Below are 17,388 nucleotides of genomic sequence, written 5' to 3' on the forward strand. Positions count from 1 at the left end.
AATGGAAAAACAATGCTTATAGGTCAGGATCTAAAACAAACATTGAAACAAATTCAAATAGTATACACCTTTAACGGAAGTATTGCATTTGTTTTTGAGCAATTTATGCCAAAAAAAAAAAAGCCAGGTTTTGATGTTAAGTGTTGCCAGGCTGGCAGAGCATTGAGACTGCGCTCCCTGGTGATGTCAACCTGCCACTGTGGGTGTGGTGCCAATTCCCTGTGATTCAAAACAACCCAAGAGGCTATTTCTAGCAATGACACCACATGCTCCATACATGGTATCGAGTGATGCTTCTGTTGCGTCACTGCTGATCCTTACCCCCTGTAACCAGGGGTCAGTGAACTGAGATAATTATGCGCCCATTAAAGATATCTCATGTCCTAAAATTAGAGAAAGCAAACATAAATGTTTACATTTCAAGTACATGTTTGGCATGAAGTGTAATTCAGTGAAGATATCTGTTCCCCCACTGTGCCTTGTGGGCTGAGCAGTTTATAATTGAGCTTGTATGCTGGCTTTTGGTGTGTATGACTTTCTTTGTTTAACCCCCCGTTTGTTATTGCAGCTTTGTCACAGACGCTCTCAAGGTTTTCAGTGAGAGGAGAATTGTAAGACCACTTTATTGTACCATAGCACTAACCATGAGGACTGCCTATGCCATTTACAGACAAACAACATAATTTTTCTCATACCTTCAATGGATTGCCCATTTTCGTTCTTTGCCTGGTATGCCCTCCGTCCCACCACCTCGATCCCACCCCACCCCCACCCCACCCTCTTTTGCGTTATACCCTCCCTTTGCCCCAATACAGCAGCACACTCAATGCTGTAATCCTTCAGTTATCCCTCTACCCCATCGGCCCTTTCATAATTTATCTCTCAAGCATCAGGCTGTATTGCAGCTACAAACCATTAGGAATGTCAACGCCACATTTTTTTCCTCATTGATAGATGAACTCATCTAACATGATCTTTTCTTTTGATTTCATTGCTTGGTTTGACATGGTTTTGGGACTTGATTGGCCATCCAACACTCAGAGCTTGAGAATGAAGGAGGAGAGGAGGAGGAGGAGGAGGATGATTAGGAAAAAAAGGAATGGAGGAATGAATTTTGCTGCTGTGAGACAAAATTCATTTGTCTGGTTCATAGCCCATACCTATACACACATGAAAAACTTCTACATACTTGTTTTCTGTGTTACTTGAATAGTAGTTGAATGGGAAAAGATTCTTGATGGAATTCTTTCCAAGAAGATTATTTTAAAAATTATTACATGCTGATCTTTGCAGGGCGACAAAACGGATAACACATGGCATGAGTACACAGAATCGGCTCTGCATGAGGTTGCAGTAAATTAGGGATGCAAGCATGAAATTAGTCATGGAACTTATAAATCTCAAACTATTTCCTTCTGAGCCTGTGTAATCCACATTTGTTCCACTGCAATTATCTCATAATTGTTCAACGTTAATACAACTTGCCAACAAGATCTACATGTGAGGTTGAAACTTCAAAAAACAAAACAAAACAAACAAACAAAAACAAAAGTCCCCAAGCAGAAGAGGTAAAATGGGCCTCTTGCTGAAGGAGAGAAAGAAAGCAGGAGGGAAACTCCCTTTCCATAAATCGATGCACTCGCGAGCAGCATGCTTCCATCATTCCCATGCCGTATTAGCTGGGTCCCACGGCAATCAGGGCTGCTGCACTGTCTAGGATGACATGTTCATAATACTTCACACGCCAGACAGGTCAGACATGAGGCCACCCAACACCATGTTTGCTTACCCCCTCTCAAAAAAAATAACATAAAAAAATAGCCGGGAAAATGTCAACGAAAATATCTCACTATTTGCAGATGATACTGTACTGTACATAACAAAGATCACTGCATTTTAGGGTTTCCAAATAAGTGTTGGCAGGGTTAGTGAGGAAAGCAAGATGAGACTAATGAACTTGACAACAGCATCAACACTCAGGTGTGTTTTGTATTTTGCTGAGATGGACGAAAAATATAAAAGTCCCAAACTTAAACCAGGGTTTAACTAATGGGTGATAAATCTTCATGTTTTGCAAATGGAAACAAAACAATGCCAGACCACATGCTGTCTTATAAACAGTGCACAGTACTGGTTTTTGCTGGTAAGCTAATGTGGTTTATCCGTCTACTTCAACACAAACAGAAGAAGCTTGTAAAATGCTTTCAAGGAATGAAAAAAAAAAAAAAACACAAACAAAAAAAAAAACGTGTTTTCATGTCACTGTGGAAAATGTTCACAAGTCTTTCTGAGGGAGGGAAGGAAGGAAGGTCTCAGGGTGGGAAATTATTAAGAAAACAATATATATATATGGAGACGGGATGAGACGGGATGAGACAAACAAACTGACATGGTCATTTTTCAGTGGACATGAAAATACTTGAGCACACGTTCTGCTTGGTTCTATTTCAGGCTTGGATTGATAATGCACTGGAATAATGCATGCATTCCTCGAACTGAGGTCACATCAAACGTACCCACAGTGCATTTTCCGTAACTCCAACCTCCCCGTGCCGCATAATCTGGTTTGAGCCATCAGATAAAACTAACTCTAAAGCCTGTAGGTACATTTGATCAATGCTGCATGTGATGATGATGATGATGATAATACAGTGACTTTTAAAGAGCCCAACTCTGTGAGCTATGACGGTGCCTCGTGTCCACACAGTCGTGGCACTGAAGAATCACAATCACAACCAGCTCAGAAGGTTGGCTCCTAATACCACTGAAGCTGCTTTAATCTGAGACATTGTGGTGTGACTTTGTCCTTTCTCCTGTTCCTCGTTCACGCAGAAGCTCGATGCAGAGCCCCAGCCTCTGAGCTCATCAGAGGGGAGCACGGTTGATATTCGCCCCCCAGGTGATGGGGTGGATTCAGTGGAGATGGAGCCAGAGGAGTCGCTGGACCCGGAGGCCTGCTTCACAGAGGGTGAGAGGAATGCAAGGGTGATAGACAGGGAGGATTATGGGTAGCGGGAAACTGGGCCAGAGCGAGAAAGGTGGGAGATGAAGCACTTCCACAGAACATTTCAAGACGTGGGGAAAATCGCATTAACTGCTCGTGCTTAGCACCGGTCTTTTGTACTCACAGCTGAGTGACAGTGAATCCAAATGCTCAGCGGGACAGACAAAAGTGTAGTCTGTGGGCTTCCCCTGGGTTTTAATGTGACATGACATTTTAGCTGACGCACCTCCCAGTAAAATTTAGAATTTCTGAATACCTCATCAGGAATGAAGACTGAAAAAACAACCTGAACCAACCATTATATGAGCAGAATCTTGATGACATGACAAAAGGCTCAGAGATCAGATGTCATTATACAGGTCACTATGTTTATATACTATATTAATAACAGAGGACCTTTTTTCTCATCCTTCTCTTCTGCCTGCAGGCTGTGTAAGCAGGTTCCAGTGCTGCCAGATCAACGAGGAGCAAGGCCATTTTAAGAGCTGGTGGACACTCAGGAAAACCTGCTTTATCATAGTGGAGCACAACTGGTTTGAATCCTTCATCATATTCATGATCCTGCTCAGCAGCGGAGCGCTGGTAAGAATTCATTATATGAATGAGTTTCTTTTTCAGTGCACTTTGGCTTCACAAAACGTTGCACTGCAGCAGCCTTGCACCTCCCCTTCTCTCCTGTGTTCTCCTTAACGCCGCTCCCTCTCTTCATTCACCTTTATATGTAAACAGTAACTTAAAAAACGCACTACAACATAGGTCTTCAACACGGGGTCTGCGACCCCTAGAGGGTCCACAGATATACTGCACGAGGGTCGCAAAATATTTGGTTGATTAGACATATATATATATGTATATATATATAAAACATGAATCCAACATATTTTAGTAAAGGGATAAGGGATAGCTTAATATTGAATGTAAATGATGATAATAATAATGTATATTTATAAATAGCACTAGTTTAATATAGAACACAATTAGGTTGGGGGTCCCTACCTAATCTCTCCATCAGTTTGGGGATCCTTGACCCGAAAAACATTGAGCTGCCTCCAATCTTTTGAATTACAAAACTCACACTCGCGGTGTTCATTAATTATTCCACTCTGCGTAGGCTTTTGAAGACATCTACATCGAGCAGCGGCGCACCATCAAGACGGTGCTGGAGTATGCCGACAAGGTCTTCACCTACGTCTTCATCCTGGAAATGCTCTTGAAGTGGGTGGCGTACGGCTTCGTCAAGTACTTCACCAACGCCTGGTGCTGGCTCGACTTCCTCATTGTCGATGTATGTATCTAGACTCAACGTGTAGCTACCAGTATGACAAGACGCAAAGGCGTAGCTCAGCGCGAAGAGTGGAAGCAGCAACCTCTTGCTTCCAGTCTTTGTGCCAAGCTAATCTAAGAGTCTCTTAACTCAATTTAGCACGAGAGCGGTATTGATCTTCTCCAGTTATTAATTTTTAATCCTTTTCAATATTTCATTATCTGAGGAGCTGTGTGCAGTCTACTAATGTCTAATTAACTGTCTTCTTCAAACACATGGACTGGCACAGTGCAAATGGACTTCTCTGACTTCTTCACCCTTGTCTCTGTCATTATCTTCTCTTTAAGGTGTCCTTGGTTAGCCTCGTAGCAAATGCTCTGGGCTACTCTGAGCTCAGCGCCATCAAATCTCTGAGGACGCTGCGAGCTCTCCGGCCCCTGAGGGCCCTGTCTCGGTTTGAGGGCATGAGGGTAAGGGCGCCTGGGATAGCGGCGACATGGAACCACTTGTTTATTGTAAATTATTAATGGGCAAGCTGAAAACAAGGGTTAGGGTTAGCCAGTACATGGCTAGTTTTGTACAAATAAGCTATAAGAAATTTTCCACTGAAATGCTGGTCAGATTATAAAATGTCTGTTCAGAAACTTTGCAGAGGCAGGCGAGTTGTCTCCTCTTTAGGCTAAGATGAAAGTCTCTAAACACGAAACTTCCAGCTGTTCTCACATATCCCATATGTGAGAGCAGTTGGTGTTAAGAATATAAACACAAAAAATAATGTTTTTCCATTATTTTTACTCCACATCTCTCTAAAGATAAAGATACAATATATCCACACCACAGGGAAAACGCAGCTGCATAGTTTTATATTTCCCTCTTTTCTTATGTCAGTTGTAGCATCTTCTCAGCTGGTTAGCTTAGGCCGCATGCTGCTATGAAGTTTTCCTTCAACACTGTAGCTCTTCTCTCTGCATGACTCTCTTCACATTTTTGTCAATGGATTACTGTATATTGCTGTTCTCAGGCATTGTTTTTTCTGACGTTGCTTGTGTGGTGCCTTTGACCTGTAATTTTTTTCTTTGTTGTGTGTCTTTTTTCATTTACAGTCAAACAAAATATTGTGACTTCATCCCGCCTCTCTAAGGTTTTTTTCTGTTTTGCTTTTTTACCTATCAAATGTTAACCTTTTCACCTATCCGCCGTCCTCTTTCCAACTCTCATGATGTTAAATGCTCTTTGTAGATATGCTTCATGTGTGCAGGCACTATATATAAAACACAGCTATTGACTTTTTTTTTTTTTTTTTTTTTTAATTCGTCTTGGCTGTTGTTCTGAAAGCATTAGCTTTATGCCTCAATCTAATCAGGAGTCCATCAGAGCAGTTATGTGATTAGATGATTGTAGTGGCCACTTTTCCAATTTGTCAAGCACAGGAGCGTTCTGAATATGTGTGTTCCGACCTCCCCAGGTTGTGGTGAACGCGCTGCTGGGGGCCATCCCCTCCATCATGAACGTGCTGCTGGTCTGCCTCATCTTCTGGCTCATCTTCAGCATCATGGGCGTGAACCTGTTCGCGGGGAAGTACTACTACTGCGTCAACACCACCACGGACGAGATCTTGCCCATCAAAGTCGTCAACAACATGACGGAGTGCAAGAACCTGGCCGATAAGGGCGCCCGCTGGAAGAATGTCAAAATCAATTTTGATAATGTCGGAGCCGGCTATCTGGCTCTGCTGCAAGTGGTGAGTCTGATCTCAGTGACGCATTGTTGGAGCTGAAATGCCAAAGCATTTTTTTATCGACGTATACAGTATATAAAATGTGAACACTTAAGCAAACGGATACTGCTTGAGAAGTCCCTACTAATAATATCCAATACAGTTGACAATAAATTTACATAACGTCTGACAGTAATTTTGTGCAGGATAAACTAGACCATAGGTCTTCAACAGTGACCCGTAGGGGGGCTGTGGAGGTACTGCAGGGGGGTGGGGGTTGCAAAATCTTTGGTTGATTAGATGTTTTTGTATGTATATATTTTTTAAAAAAATATATATACATATTCAATTTCTTAAATACGCATTAACATGAATCCATATTTTAACATATTTTAGCAAAGCGAAATGCCACCTGTCAATCTAAGCTTCTAAATAATAGGTATAAATCAATATAATATATGGCTGTATATTCTGCTGTCATATGTATTGACTACATATATAGCCTTATGCAGGTGAAAAAAATCCTGTGCAATGTCACCCAGGTTTGTAAAATACACAGACACAATATAAGATCTCTTAATGCGCAGCTGTAATTTAAATAAATGGCTTAACATGCCTCTGTGCCAAGAGTCTTTGAGCCATCCTTCCTTCTGTCTATCTGATTTTTGTCAACGCAATATCTCAGCGATGCCCCCAGGGGATTTCTACAAATCTGGCACAAAAGGTCACTCTGACGCAAGGGTATAAGCTAATCAGATTTTAAAGGTCAAAGGTCGTGAGGAGCGCAATCGCTCTCAAAGACGCATCTTGGCTGCGTGTCAGCTCATGAATGTGGTATTTATGGAACACCTGGAGGGAATTTCTTCAGGTTTGGCACAAAAGTTTAGTTGGACATCGAGCAGGAAGGGATTTAATTGTTAGATGTCAAAGGTCAGGTTGATTGCGACTTCCGTTCCATTTCCTGGCCATAACTCAACAAATCGTTCTCTAATCGGGAGAGATTTTATATCCAAAAGGTCAACTTTACTATGATATCATATAAAATTTTCTATAACGTATGAGTCTAGACAGACAGTCACTGGCAAAAGACCAAACAAGTTTGAACTGATTTCCTACTACTATATATTTCTTAAAAATATTTCTTTTGCTCTCAGGCAACGTTTAAAGGCTGGATGGACATCATGTATGCAGCTGTGGACTCTCGAAATGTAAGTCTCTTGGTGTTTAACAAACCCGCTAGCCGAATTAGCTTTTCTGTTTGAGTTTCTTCATCATTTTTGCTCATTTCTTTTTTTCTTTCTCTAGTTGGAAGAGCAGCCCGAGTATGAGGTGAACCTGTACATGTACCTCTACTTTGTCATTTTCATCATCTTCGGCTCCTTCTTCACGCTGAACCTCTTCATCGGCGTCATTATCGACAACTTCAACCAGCAGAAGAAAAAGATAAGTTGCATTTATTAATCAACCAGATCACTTAAACATAGATGCACTGGTTAACACTGTGCAAACGAGTTCCAGGAACAGGGTAGTGCCCTGCTGTTGTTGTGGATAATCCTGCAAAAACAAGGGAGGAGAACTCGGAGCCATAACCCAATTTAGCATTCCTCTCTCTGCGTCTGCTCTGTTCACTGAGCAGTTGCTGCAGATGCTATAAACATGAATGAGCATTTAAAATAAAGCCACTATGCTGCTTCGTATGCTCTCTATGTATTGTGTATGTGTGTGCAGAGAGTAGGAGGAAATCAAATGTAAACAGTTGACAAAAGCCAGATGGGTTTAGGATGAACAAAAGGCAACATGAATGCACGGCCATCCACACCCAGTCCTGCTTTTCTTTCAAGCTCTAGGTTCTGTAAAGCATCTTTAGACAATTTGAATTCCTATTGATACTATATAAATAAAACTGAATTGAAAAGTTTAATTGGTATTAACTATACAGTTGAGGCATGCAAAGCTAAGCGTCTCTTAGGATTAAGGATTGAAACGAGATGTTCTGCTGGTAGTTCACTGCTAGAAACAACCATGGGATATTCATATAAAAAGTCACGCAAAGCCTCGTTTAGCTAAGTATAGTATTTACATCTACTTTCTTTATGAATAATATTGTTCTCTGCAGTCCAGCTCTTCTGGTCAGAAGATATTTTAGAAGTCTACATTTACAGATTTACTAGATTTGAGGAAAAGCTGGCTGTGGAAGCTTTCTACTGGTCGGAATAGGTTAATTCAGATGAGATGATATGTTTCCGTTTCTTAAGTTTCTTAAATTTGGCTGCAATGTGCCATTTTTTTAAACAGGGTCGTGCATCTGATGTGATGATTTGAGGAAATTCATTGTAGACGATAGTGTTATAAGCAGATGACATCCTCTTGTTTGTCAGTAGTCCCATCAGACAATCTGCCCTAAAGATTCCAGTGTAACCCATTTCATTTCCAATATCTTGTTTACCGTGGTGGTGCCTGAATACTTTGATCTTGGTAAATTTTACAAAACCCTTTTTTTTCCCTCTGGTATGCCCCATTGTGCTTGTTAAAATGTCCATAGATTCATATTTGTTTGACTAACTAATGTGAAATTGTAGTTAGATAAATGTCTGGTGAAAGGTATATTAAGTCATGGTTCGAATAAGACCTTAAAGTATATAAAGTACATAAAGTAAGTTGATTTCTTGAATTTTATAGTGCATTATAGTATTATTTAATTATTTCTTAGACAATAGGTCTTCAACAGGGGCTCCACGACCTCTAGGGGGTCCACGGAGGTACTGTAGGAGAGGTCACAAAATCTTTGGTCGATTACTAATTTTTTATATATATATTTTTTTTTTAATTTTCCCCCACAAATTTAAACACACTTTAACACATTTTAACACACATTAACATGAATCCAGCATATTTTAGTGAAGGGATAAATGGAGGCAGAAGACATTATCTTTCAGTCAGAGCTTCACTCATTCAGTGATATAGGAGCTTGATTTTGCAGCAATAAAATACCAGCAGCCACCAGTCTTGTGCACAGGACACATAACACAGCCTTCGAAACAAAGCAACCACAGCACAGATTTAGCCAAAGCAGATCCAGCTGCGTTAAAGAAAGAAGGGAGCTACAGAATAATGATCATCTGCCGCGTGGCGAGGACCTGCCGCTTGCCAAGGATTATTGAGGGCGCATGAGTCACAGAGAAACACCCCTGCCTGCACACACATGCACTGTCACTGATGGAGTCTGGCAAATGTGCGCTCCATTCAACCAAGAGCTAACGAGTGGGACTGGCAACACCCATCTGAGGGGTGGAGGGGGCTTGTGCGGTGTTTGCTGCATGGTGCCAGATCAGACTGACTGACTGACTGAATGAGACACTGTATCAGTGGTCTGGTACATTAGGCCCACAGCCACAACATCACACTGATGGTTGTTGAGTGTTGACACTGGTCGTTCCTCCAGACATACATCATACACTCAGTGGGCAGCACTGAGAGAGTGTGGTGTGGTCATGATACTGAGAGGGGAAGATTTGATTAATAAAAGCTGAAACTCCTTATCCTTTTTTGGGCTAATTGACTGATTTCCTGTGAAATATGTAGTATGTCTGGCATGGAGTCTCAATATTTATCATATTCAGTTGCATACTGAATTGAAAATGCAACACAAGTAAGCAACTAAGGGCTCTGCTTTAGGAAAAACATCACTGCACTTTTACTATAAAAAATAATGCTTTCTATAAAGATATCTTGGAACCTGATTGTAACCAGGTTTTGTTGTCCTCCCTTTAATTTGGAGGTCAGGACATCTTCATGACAGAAGAACAGAAGAAATACTACAATGCCATGAAGAAGCTGGGCTCCAAGAAACCGCAAAAGCCAATACCTCGGCCTACAGTAAGACTCTGACTGCATGCTGTGCTGTTAGTTCCTACAAATAGACGACAAGCGGAGGTGACTAATCCTTGTCCCATCTCTGCTTTCAGAACGCGTTTCAAGGCTGCGTGTTCGACTGCATCACAAAGCAGGCCTTCGACATCGTGATCATGATCCTCATCTGCCTTAACATGGTGACCATGATGGTGGAGACGGATGACCAGTCGAAGGACATGGCCAACATCCTTTACTGGATCAATCTGGTATTCATTGTTCTCTTCACCGGGGAGTGTGTCCTCAAGATGATCTCCCTGCGTCACTATTACTTTACCATTGGTTGGAACATATTCGACTTTGTGGTGGTGATCCTGTCGATTGTGGGTAAGGAGGTGTTTTAATGTACTTTGGCTTTACAGTAGATTTTTAGGAAAATGTCTGAATCTGATTCTTTTTTTGTTTTGTTTTTATTTTTTGCAGGTATGTTTTTATCTGAAGTTATTGAAAAGTACTTTGTGTCCCCAACACTTTTCCGAGTTATCCGTCTGGCCAGGATCGGCCGCATTCTCCGCCTTATCAAAGGTGCCAAGGGCATCAGGACGCTTCTCTTTGCCTTGATGATGTCCCTCCCTGCCCTGTTCAACATTGGCCTACTCCTCTTCCTTGTTATGTTCATCTACGCCATTTTCGGCATGTCCAACTTTGCTTATGTCAAGCGGGAGTCGGGAATCGATGACATGTTCAATTTCGAGACCTTCGGGAACAGTATGATCTGTTTGTTTCAGATTACCACCTCAGCTGGGTGGGATGGCCTACTGGCGCCCATCCTGAACAAGAGGGAACCGGACTGTGACAGCCAGATGGAGCACCCGGGCAACTCTTACAAAGGCAACTGTGGCAACCCATCAGTGGGCATCTTCTTCTTTGTCAGCTACATCATCATATGCTTCCTCATTGTGGTCAACATGTACATCGCCGTCATCCTGGAGAACTTCAGCGTGGCCACAGAGGAGAGTGCCGAGCCGCTGAGCGAGGATGACTTTGAAATGTTCTACGAGGTGTGGGAGCGCTTTGATCCCGATGCCACTCAGTTTATGGAGTACAGCAAGCTCTCGGACTTTGCAGACGCTCTAGATCCGCCGCTGCGCATGCCCAAGCCCAACATGATCCAGCTCATTTCCATGGACTTGCCAATGGTGAGTGGTGAGCGTATCCACTGCCTCGACATCCTGTTCGCCTTCACCAAGCGAGTGTTGGGTGAAGGCGGCGAGATGGACGTGTTGCGCGGTCAAATGGAGGAGCGGTTCATGGCCTCGAACCCCTCGAAGGTGTCTTACGAGCCCATCACGACCACCCTGCGTCGCAAACAGGAGGAAATGTCGGCCATAATCATCCAGAGAGCCTTCCGCCGCTACATGATCCGCCTTGCCATGAAGAAGGCCTCGGCACTCTACAAGGAGAAGCTGAAGGAGGGCATCCGAGACCCCGACAAGGACGTGATGGTCATCAGCAAGTTCACCGAGAACTCCACCTCAGACAAAACGGACATGACCCCCTCCACGGCCTCCCCGCCCTCCTACAACAGTGTGACGAAATCGGACAAGGACAAGTACGAAAAAGAAAACAGGGATAAAGAAAACAAAGGGAAAGACTCGAAAGATCGAAAGAAATAAACTTCTTTAAAAGAGGAACAAAACTAAAAAAAAGAAAAATGCACCACAGACATGAGAAGAATTTGTTTACAGCTTCTAGAGGGGGTTGTATAAATGTGTGTTGATTGTTCAGAGATGAGGAATACTTCGGCACGTGTTGCTAATATGGGAGTGCGGCTATGATGTGTGGGGGCTTCTCAGAGGGGGGAGTATGGAAACAAATTATCCAGCAGACACTGCCAGAGATTGAGTGGATCATGGAACAGCCTCTCTGCAAAACGCTTGTGATTTTCCTATTGGTTGTTGTTCATATCTGACACACTTGAGTGTACTGTTAAGTTGTCTGTAGCTAGTGCTGCTGCTACTACTATAAATCCAGTGTCTTGAATTTAACAATCGCTGTATCACTTAACAACTACTCTGCATTCTTTTGTTAAATTAGCTCTTGGGTTACAAGGTTTCTTTTTTTATCAGAAAGAATGTTTTCTACTTTTTCGTGTCATTATCGTGAGAATGTGTCCACTGCTTTCACTGTTGTAAAATCACCAAGGGCAGATAAAGTCAATGCTGGAAACTACAACAACCATCTGAAAACTCGTACAACGCGGGGCTAGTGCCAGAACGTTCATGCAGTATATGAAGCTGAAAACGACAAACAATACCGCTGAAGTGCAATGATCAAATCCATTGTATTCACTGGTGTGCCATCAGTGATCGTTGAAATCTGTGGTGTGCTTCTATCTGGACTGCCACGTCCCTCTTTCAGTACAAATTCTCTAAATACAGAGAAGCTGAATGTATGCAAGCTGAAGGAATGAGACGCATTTGAAGAAACGGACATTTTGGCAAATATTTGAACATTTGTTTTGTTTTTTGCCGAGATATAGGCTGCAAAATGGATACCACTTGTAGGTTTGTCCATTGATTATGAAGCTAGAGCTTAATTTAACACAACCTTCTACAAAATACTTATGACAAATACAAAGGCGGCAATAAGTGCTTGTTTTAATGAAGGCTTTACTTGAGCTTGGTGCAAACATTTTCTAACTCCAGCTGCTCACAGTTGTCTAACTTCTAAGTATATACGCAGAGATACAAGAAAAGTGGTCTGTGAATTTAATTATTGAATTATTAAAATTCATGTTAAATTGTGCTTGCTGCTAAGCAGTTAGCAGTAGCTTTGTGCACATTAGCTCATCTGCTAAATGTGAATCATCCGTCGTCCTCGCGTATCTGTTGTAGCCTTTTCAAAATGGTTCCAGCATATAAATAGCCTAGCATAACCCTCCATTTGGATTTCACTATAGGGCGTGTTTCAACTGATATAATATAAAACCTGTGCACGTACTTGGATAGTCCTACAACCAATCAGAGCAGTCAAATATGTGAGCCATTGTCGCCTTAGTGCTTGCTCTGCAGGGTACAGGCTCTGGGTTCTGTAAAGCGTCTTGAGACAATGTACATCAGGAGATTGAGGCGTTCTTGACAAATGCCTTAATTGCTGTTAACTGTTTGCCCTTTAAAGTTGTTTTGCTGTCAGTATCTTTTACAACAGATACTTAATTTCTCTGACGGCGACCATTTTATTGTAAACAAATTAAAACTTAACACCAACTTGATCTGGCTTCCGGGCTAGCACACAACTTCACGTCACGTTTTTGTGTGGCTTTACTAAACTAGGTTGAATACATTTTTTTGGTTTCTTGTTTGATGTCGTTGACCCGAGCTAAAATCAGCATAGCTCCTCCAGTACTTTTTAAGATTGTAGTAATAAATGAAAAACTTTCTTGACTCTCCGTTAACGAGGTTTGTCAAACACAATAACATTAGCTTATGGCTAATGCTGAGCTCACACTGCTAAGGCGCCCGTTAGCCTTGGTGTCTCGTGTGTCGGTGATGCTAACCACTTAAACGTTATCTGGTGAAGCACTTGAGCGTTCATTGTGCTTGTCATGTAGAGGCAAGCATTGGGTGTCAGTTTGCTACCATAGAAAATGAATTTTAGCTTGTTGTTCTGTCACTAGCGTGATCGTAGCATACTTGTGATGTACTTTAACTCGCCCTTAAACCAGGAGAAAACATTTGGACATTTCGGCTACTACACAGGTTCAGTTTAGCAGTGAGCTTTAAAGTAATGCGAAGCTAACCTAGATATGCTAACGCACAAACCCAAGAGCGATACTGATCTTCCCAACCTATTTCTCGGCAGGAAAAGCAAATGAGCCTATTTCCCAAAGTCCTTCTTTCAAGGTGGCGCTCAAACCTGCTCGTTCAATCACTGTCGCATCATTCTCCTCTTACCCCTCAGCTCCTGTAAAGAAAATATCCTAAAGAAATATATAACGAAAAGAAAACATCAGCGCTCTCGAGCTAGAACGTTACAATATATCACATTTAAAGGTTATAATATCACAGATGTTTGTATGCCATTCATGTCGTTGAAATCGAGAAGCGAGTGGTTTTAATGTAGTGGTTTGGTTTGTAAATAATATAGCTATTTGGGCCCACAGTATGCATCACACTTACATTTTGATGTAAGAGCACTTTTTAATCCCCACTGCTATGTAATACCACGTGCGGCGGTCATACATGTACGCGTGTGCGAGCGAGAGAAATTGTATTTGTACGTTTGTGTATATGCGCAAGAAAGAGCGAGAATGTAAGCAAACTGTGTCTCCGTGTGAGCGAGCGTCGCGTGCAGCTGGGGTCTTACGGGGTCGCTTACGTTCTACCGATTCTGAAATAACATTTTTACTGTAGATACGAGTGCATTTTTCCAGTCTTTGGAGTTGATTTCCATTTTTTCTAGAACAGTTTTTTTTCTGCACTGTAACAACACAAGTACGGTCCCGATATCTGTAGATACAAACCATGAAGCAATCAGTAGCCATCTCTCATTGCGCTTGTAGTGTTTTTAGTGAACTGCATGCAGGAAGTGACTACTGTCCGCTCATATGGTAATATCATTTTAAAGCCAAAAGAATAAAGGACATATTTTTTGTAAATGCTTTTCTCCATTTTTATTTTATTTTTTATTTATCTTTTTCTGTGAGTGACATCGGCTCTTTGGTCTGTGACCTGAAGGTATGATTGCTTTACAGGTCGAACCCGGATCGTTCATGTGACTATGTATCTATTTGCAAAATGTGACAAATTTTATTTTTTTTTTTTTTTTTGTTATAACCAAAGATGTGGCAACGAAACTCAAAACCCTAGATTTCCAAAATAAAACTGATTTTGGGAAGCGTATTTTGCATGCAAGATACTTCATTCGGAAAGAGGAAAGAGGTAAGACATGATGTTTTGAGCTGTTTTGAGCCTGAGGATACTGGTGGACATATTTACATGATCGTTTCAAGTTAACCTCAAATCAGTTCAGCTTTATTTATATATCTATACGTGCAAACAATTTGTTCTCTGCATTTAACACATCTGAGCATTTGGAGCAGCGGGCAGCCATGCAAGGCACCCTGGGGAGTACTTTGAGGGAGTTTGCTCAAATAGCGGCCCCAACTCTGCTTCTCTGATCACTAGTCTACAGCTTTACCTTTACTTAATACCAATTACTGGTTAACCACCATTACAAAATGTCTGAGAAGGCCATTGAGATCATAGTTTATCCAAAACAAAAAACCTGACAAGTTTTTTGAAGACGTTTTACCACTGGAGAGTTGGGGCTCAAATAGGAACCTCTGTGTGTGGGACTAAGACGTCATGAACAGTAGTGTCCTAATGAATGACCCCCTAGTGTCACTGAAAACAACTGCTTAAATGCTAGAAATGGTCAAAACCATTTCCAAATTCTATTGTATTTTCCCTTAGATTTTAAAACCATTAATCCATTGCATTCAATGTCCTCTAGGAAGAATTGACTCATCAAGTAATTAGTTGATTACTTTACTATTTTCAGCTACTTTTGGTTAGCTGAATTAACCATCATGTATTCTTTATTTTTTCATCACTTTTTAAATTTTTTTTTCTTTTGTGAATAATTTCAACAATGCCTTCTTATACTATACTTTTTATAATGCTATTTTTTTTAAAATATTTATTATTTAACCTTAACCATCTCATTCTTTAGTAGTTCTTATTTGTAGCATCTTTTTCTACTTTTTTAAAAAAAATTATTTGATTAGGCATTACCATTTTTCATTTTTATTTATTTATCACGACTATTTAGGGCTATCATTTTATGTTTATTTTTTTCTAACTTATTTTCCCATCATCTAATCAGTTCTTACTTTCAGATAAATATTTCCTTCATACCTTTTAGCTTCATTACTTCTATATAACTCAGCGTCAGCCTTCAATTTGTTACTGTTTTGCTCCTTTTTCTAGTTTTCATATATTCACAAACAGAGAGACGACTTTCTGTTTATTATATCTGTTTTTTTCCCTTCCCCTTCTTCTTCCTCATTTCAAATTAGACCTGCTGAGACCGGCTGTAGCTCTCCCTGAGGTGCCACCATCCCCAACTGGGGGGTTGGGGACCACTGTCTCATGTCTCATGTCCTAGTGTACACTCCAGTGCCAAGACTGTGAGGAGATGGGGAAGCTGGTTCTGGGATAGACGGGACAGAGATGGAGGTGAAAAGCTGCGACAACCCCCGCCCGTCACCCCCAAAGGCTTTGCTTCTCCTGCTTCTCCCTTCCTGTTGCCTGGCAACCAAAACATCACAGCTCCCCTGCCTGTGATTGATCAGCAGCATCTCTGAGCGTGCTTACCCACAATACCTTGTAAAGAAAGCTCCCTAACACACCTTAGTAGATTATATAGTAACGTGAGGTGAGTTCAAGTGATGGCCGTGTTCCTAGTAAAATAGCTCATTCTGTACATGTCATTGTTGGACCATGAAGGAGCATTGAATGTACGTCTAGTGCAGCACCTGCCGCAGAGTCTATTTGTTATGTGGTTATATAATGAGCCATGAGAATATTTCTATACATGAATAGGGAGAGAGCTCCCTCCTGCCCCTGTTTGATCTGTGCCTCACCTAAATAGGGAAAAAAAAGAAAGAAAAGCAGGGCGGTGGTCAGCTCAGGAGTGCTCTCTAGAGGCTGCGAGGTGCAACATCTTCTGAATGGGAGCACTGGTGGAGGGGTGAGTGGGATCAGTGTGACACAGCAGTCAGGCAGATCACCCTTGAACTGGAAAACCGCCAGGTGTGTGACGTCAAAATGCCCCCGTACACATTTATTTTTGTTTTTATTCAGACCAAAAAAAAAAAAAATCTGGTTTAAATCATCCTTCTTTGATGTCACTAGACGGACGTTCAGAGGAAAATCAATGTCACAGATTGTGCTGAGGGAGAAAACGCAATCAGAACTGACGTCAGAAAAAATAATTGAACCCCCCTCGTGCTGGAGGATGTACGTGCAAAGAAAGATGAAGTCAGTTTGGGAAGCAACAGATGCCGCCTGCTGGTAGAAAAATAGAACACTACAGTTTGTGTGTGGATTTTATCTTGTGGAATCCACTGTTTCATATATTTTTGGTGGATAAAAAGAGCAACAACTCAGATATATAACCACAGAAATGATTGATCAACAACTTTTGTGTTGAATTTGACTTTTATTCACACTTAATGGAAATTAATATAAAAGAACGTTTGGTCTTCCATTCTTGGCAGAATTGAGAGACAAGTTGAGGACTGTAAAATGATAAATAATGGCCACAGACAAACAATCCAAACACTGTCTTAAAAAGCTGCAATGCCTGGCACTTTAACTATAGTAAAATACAGCTGATGTCCTCTTGAACTTGGCACACATCACATTAGGCTATAAGTTTACATGCTATCAAGCTCTGTGATGCTTCAAGGTAAATGCTCACACGCTGCCAATGCCAACATGCTCACGTTTAACATGTGTAAGGTAGACTGCCTTAAATTAGCTTGTT

At 41.4% G+C, this 17,388-nt stretch overlaps 1 protein-coding gene across 6 annotated transcripts in view; it reads left to right on the plus strand.

Moving 5' to 3' along the window:
- The window catches only part of scn1lab (sodium channel, voltage-gated, type I like, alpha b), a 34,505-nt gene extending 19,767 nt beyond the window's left edge, over positions 1–14,738 (plus strand). For all 6 annotated transcript variants that reach the window (XM_047576596.1, XM_047576595.1, XM_047576598.1 and 3 more), the window contains 10 exons: positions 2,833–2,968; positions 3,432–3,586; positions 4,116–4,289; positions 4,616–4,738; positions 5,734–6,009; positions 7,140–7,193; positions 7,291–7,428; positions 9,757–9,861; positions 9,951–10,221; positions 10,318–14,738. In XM_047576596.1, the coding sequence (XP_047432552.1) occupies positions 2,833–2,968; positions 3,432–3,586; positions 4,116–4,289; positions 4,616–4,738; positions 5,734–6,009; positions 7,140–7,193; positions 7,291–7,428; positions 9,757–9,861; positions 9,951–10,221; positions 10,318–11,510 (2,625 nt within the window). In that variant the 3' untranslated portion in view covers positions 11,511–14,738. The remainder of the gene's footprint in view (positions 1–2,832; positions 2,969–3,431; positions 3,587–4,115; positions 4,290–4,615; positions 4,739–5,733; positions 6,010–7,139; positions 7,194–7,290; positions 7,429–9,756; positions 9,862–9,950; positions 10,222–10,317) is intronic.
- The last annotated feature ends 2,650 nt before the right edge of the window (positions 14,739–17,388 follow it).

Source organism: Mugil cephalus, chromosome 23 (assembly GCF_022458985.1).
Source record: "Mugil cephalus isolate CIBA_MC_2020 chromosome 23, CIBA_Mcephalus_1.1, whole genome shotgun sequence".
In the NCBI taxonomy this organism is placed as follows: domain Eukaryota; kingdom Metazoa; phylum Chordata; class Actinopteri; order Mugiliformes; family Mugilidae; genus Mugil; species Mugil cephalus.